This window comes from Tigriopus californicus, chromosome 12 (genome assembly GCF_007210705.1).
Source record: "Tigriopus californicus strain San Diego chromosome 12, Tcal_SD_v2.1, whole genome shotgun sequence".
Classification (NCBI taxonomy): Eukaryota; Metazoa; Arthropoda; class Copepoda; order Harpacticoida; family Harpacticidae; genus Tigriopus; species Tigriopus californicus.
Window position 1 is genome coordinate 8,573,658 of NC_081451.1, and position 4,905 is coordinate 8,578,562.

General features: G+C 40.3%; 1 protein-coding gene across 1 annotated transcript in view; it reads right to left on the reverse strand.

Moving 5' to 3' along the window:
* Nucleotides 1-3,729: 3,729 nt before the first annotated feature.
* The window catches only part of LOC131891792 (coadhesin-like), a 7,547-nt gene continuing 6,371 nt past the window's right edge, over nucleotides 3,730-4,905 (reverse strand). The window contains exon 3 of the mRNA XM_059241455.1: nucleotides 3,730-4,025. Within this exon, the coding sequence (XP_059097438.1) occupies nucleotides 3,817-4,025 (209 nt within the window). The 3' untranslated portion in view covers nucleotides 3,730-3,816. The remainder of the gene's footprint in view (nucleotides 4,026-4,905) is intronic.

Here is a 4,905-nt window from a genome sequence, read left to right on the forward strand (position 1 = left end):
AAAATCAGGGTTACTTTTTGAGGCTGACTAACGGGTTTCGGAGATTCAACCAGTAATGTCATGGCCATGGTAATTGTAAAATTGCCCTGTAGTAGCCCTGGTCGCAACCTCCCGTAATTATTAATTTGTTCCCCATCACTACTGAACACACTGCTTTCCTCCTCTGTCGCTCGCTAGCCCTAACTACGGACTGCTAGAGATTTGCGAAAAAAACGGACTGCGAAAGGAAGCCAAAATTTCTCACCTCCTAAACCGTTCATCTTATTCCAAATAATCACTTCATACGACCGCAAAATCTTGTCGAATAGATGAACTTGGCCAAATTTGAGTCGGAAGCTAGGTTTGGGGAGCTTCCAAGACACGGTCAAACTTATTTTGTAAACAATACATAAAATTCGAATTTTCGGCCTACTCTTGGTCAGCTACATTAGCTTTTGACTTTGAGATAAGTCTGAAACGATCCACTTGACAAGTAAATAATATAAAATGACTGAACTTTAATTGAAGAGGTCTACATTTCTTATTTTATTACTTTAATTCCTCTTCCCACCTGTTTATGTACTATCTGCAATTTCCCTCTTCACTTTTTTCATGTGCACTGAACCAATCCTGGTCAAACTTACTGTGATATCACGCTCTAGTCAACTAGTTTATCAGTCTTGACCATTTTATTCTTTTATCAATCGATTTTTGTATATGATACTTATACATACAGTTTTATACATTTTACAATCTGACATGACCAAGAGTCGCAATAAAGTTTATTTTTTTATTTTATTCTTTTCAAAAAGTCACTCAGAGTAGTTATAACCAAGAACAGGCCAATTTTGCGACAAGCTCATTCCCAGTCCATATTTCTAGAATTCCGTGCCCTAACCTAGACATCAGTCTATTTTCTTCTCTTTGCTCGTCCCTAGAGAGTACTTTCCTCCTTGGTTTCCGACCACCACGTGTGTGCTGTTCACCTGTTGTACAACTTGTTCTCATTTGCAAGCGGAGTCTCCCCATTTTGCCCTTGTGGCTCTGTCTTCTTCTTTTTTTACTTTTTCCATCGTTTTTTTCCCTCGCTCATTTCTAACGGGTTTTCTCTAGAAGGTGAAGGAAGCAATAAACATGGAAGCTTTGTTGAAGGGACCTTCATAAGGGGCAATGAATTGTCTTGAGTTGGTTTTAGATGGGAAAACTCCGTCCTCCATAGATTTTCTTTATGGAAGCCTTAATAGCTTTGGTTGGTCACACCCACCCACTACTTGATTGTGGGATGAGGCAGGGAAAGGGTTTAAATTGGCTCACCCAGTATGGTGTCCTTAACTTAGAGAGTTTGGCCTTCTCCAGTTTAATGAGAAGGGCTGTTCCAAACAGGCATGTAGCTATGTTTATCCATTCATGTGCATGAGGTCAGTTAGGCACAAGTTATGCCTCAATGTCAAAGGCACAAAGGCCCATCTCAGGGGCACTAGGAGGAAAAGCCAACATTTGTTTCATCCTCATTGTCAAGTCTCTCAACAGACTCACCTACCCCTTTCCTCTTCCCTCTTTCCCTCCCATTGTTCCCCTCCCTCTCCTCCAACCTCACCCTCAATTCATTTAACCTCTCTTGTGCCCAAACTTTGTACCCTTAATCCCCTCTCTGGTTGTCGTGAGCCCAAAGAATCTTTCAGATCATATGCTCAGGTGGCAACTAGACTTCCTTCTCCCCCTCTTTTCCCCACTCCTCACAAGTTCTCTCATCCTCCGAATAAGATTAGTTTTGTCCAGAAGCATGATTTTTTAGGATTAGAAGGCCTAGTCAAAGATTTGATAACTCTAGTCCATCAAAGGACAATCAACCGGCAAAAGGGCTTTGTTTGAATGTCCTTTGCCATATTTAAAAAAACTGCCCAGAGATCAAGGTTCATGATGAACTAGCTTTAGATAGGCTGGTCTCATTCATTTCAATGACTGAAACTTGGCTTCGATCAGGGGTCTTAGATGAAGAGCTAACCACAGTTGGTTTCAATTTAGTTCGTTGTGATAGGATACGCCCTGATAATCCCATTTTTCCCCATGGGGGCGTATGTCTATATGTTAGGAATGACTTGCGCATTAGTCATGTAAAAATGTCTGATGTAGAAGTAAAGGTCTCAGTTTGTCATCTCCAAGGTCTTGATTTGCCCATTGTAACAATATATAGGCCCCCCTCTGGTTCAGTTAGCTTGTTCTTGTCAGCTCTTAAATTCACAAGAAATGAGTTGGATCGAGAAGTTTGCTTGAAGGTTTTCTTTTTAGGGAACTTCAATTTTCCGCCTAGCATTGTAGAGTGGGAGGTTGGTCCAAATCGGTACATTCCCATTTCGAAATCGACATCTCAGTCGTTCAAAAAACTGGAAGAATTCGCGATCTTGCGCAATTTCTCCCAGCACGTTGGTGTAGCCACTAGAGAGAATAGCGTTCTCGACTTGGTTTTTTCCAATGACCTCGATCTGATCCAGTATGTCCATGTGACACCTAGTATTTTGTCAGTTCATCATGTTCTTGAGATAGGGTCGACCGTCACTCAAAAGCCGGCATGCTCTAGAGCAAAACTGGCAAAAAAGGCCGGTTTGGCTAGGTTTAAGTTCAAAGACGAACATTCCAAAAATTTGAATGCATAAAATTCAAATTTTTGGCCTGCTCTGGGTCAGCTACATAAGCTTTTGACAATATAACATCAAAACGATCTAGTTTACAAGTAAATAGTATAAACATGACCTACCTTTAATTGAAGGGATCTATGCTTCTTGTTTTATTACGCTAATTCGAAAAGTGGCTCAGAGTGGCTATTACCAAAAGCAGCCCAATTTGGCGGGAAGGTCGTTTGTAGACCATATTTCTAGAAGTCCGTGAGAAATCCAACGTGCCTCGTTTTGTTTGTTTGGGCAGTCTGACGTTGGAAATAAAGGTTCTTATTTAAAAGAGATGCCAGAAAAGCATTTTTGCGCTACCTTTGTTAAATTCTAGTTACCAATACCAATTTCCATTTATGCTTTACTCCTGCTCCCACCATCACACTCGCCACAGTTATTTTCCTCTGTATATATACCTCCACCTTACAATAATAAACATCTAGCCAACAGCCATCATCCGTTAATCATACACCTCATACAGCAATGTTGCTAAAATCAACTGCTGCTTATTGGGAATGAAAAGGGATCAACTTGTATCAAAACCATACGTACATCTTGATTGTTATTCTCAAAATTCAAGAATGTACATTCTCTCAGTCAGAATGAAAACATAGTTTTTCGCAAGGTGAGAACAAAGGTAATTGATACATTTGATCAAATAATGGATATCTTATGCGCAATTGTGATTCTGACTTCCCTTGGCAAGTAAACGAGACTTTGAAAAAACACTGATATTGAAAAAATATGATATTGCTCTATTTATTGGCAGTGATTGTATAAAAAAATAGCAAATAAGGTTTTGAATGAGGTCAATTGCAAAAAAAAAACAATCTGATTTGCTAGATTTCTGGATACTTGACTAGTAGGTGGTACAATGGTAGATATGTGTTCTCTTAATTGAATGTCACTTACCTTCACCTGAAATATTAAAAAAACCCTCATTAGTTGTGCGAAAAGCATGAAGAGTATGTTAGGTAACGTTTTTGATGTTGCAGAGAGAGTGTTGGGAGGAAAAAGTCTATCAAAAAATACGCTTCATAATTGTCGATGAATATTGATGTTTCGGTCAAAAATGAACACCCTCTTGAGTATTTTAAATAATAGCAAAAGATTGCAAACTTCCGTTTCCACATAAGTCAAAGAAATAAGTTAGTTTTGTGTGTGTGAGACATTACTCGGCATGTCTGTTACCCTTGCAATCTATGTCACAGGCTTTGATAGTTTCAGTTTCGGTATCTGAATTGGAGCTCAAACAAGGCAATCCACCAATCTGTTGAACAGGGTTGTCACATTTACGAGTGCGAACCACCTGCCCACTTCCGCAAGTTTGAACATTGCAAACCTCGGGTGACCAGCTTCCCCAACTCCCATCACGAGGATCTAAAAAAATAAAAATGTATTCATTGCGAGAAGCAGGTCTCATTGGATATAGTGGTACATGAATGTCAATTCAATTAGAGCCGCACATGGCGATTTGGGGCCCATTCTGGGTTCAAGGGTTGCCATTCGAGGCAAATTTCCACTAGAGAAGCAGGGTGTGGGTTTTGGGGGAGACCTGGGATCGAACCCATGAACCCGAGATCAACTCGTAAAGTAAAGTTCCATTATTTTTGCTTATTGACTCTATTTGGATTGTGTCTCGCGCGAGCTGTTTTTTTGTGTACCGCCAACTTCAGTGACACAGTTTCGGCCTGTCTATTTTTTGTTTATTATAGCCAGCCATCCTTCTGTGTGAACTTGTCGAGCGCCAGAAAAGTGATATACCATTGACCGATAAAACCAAGTTGGGAAACTCAAACAAAGACAGCTAACGCAAGATGCAAGCCCCAATTATTGACAACGCAGAGAGAGGAAACAAGCCATATTGTCTCAAAGTTGGTTTTAGCCAAGGACGACTTTACCACTGGACAAGGGCGGTGGTGGGGGAAAAATTAGTAATTCCAATTCCAATCAGTCAAATTCATTTCTCGTCACACGCTTTGACTCAAATGTAGCCTCAGAAATTATTAGTCAGTTTTGATCTCAATTGGACGTTTGTGTCAAAAGTTCTGAGTATTTCCAACTCGGACCAGTGGGGGCACAAATTGAATGAGCTAGCATCACGTTCGTAAGCTCTTACGAAGGTGTGCTAACATACTAAGCTAACATGTGCTAAGCAAGTCATTTTTTGCCCACGTTGCACTGAATTTCAAGTGCTCATCGCTTTTGACACAGTCGTTTGATTGCGGTTAAAATTGACGAATGTTGCTCCGAGCTAACT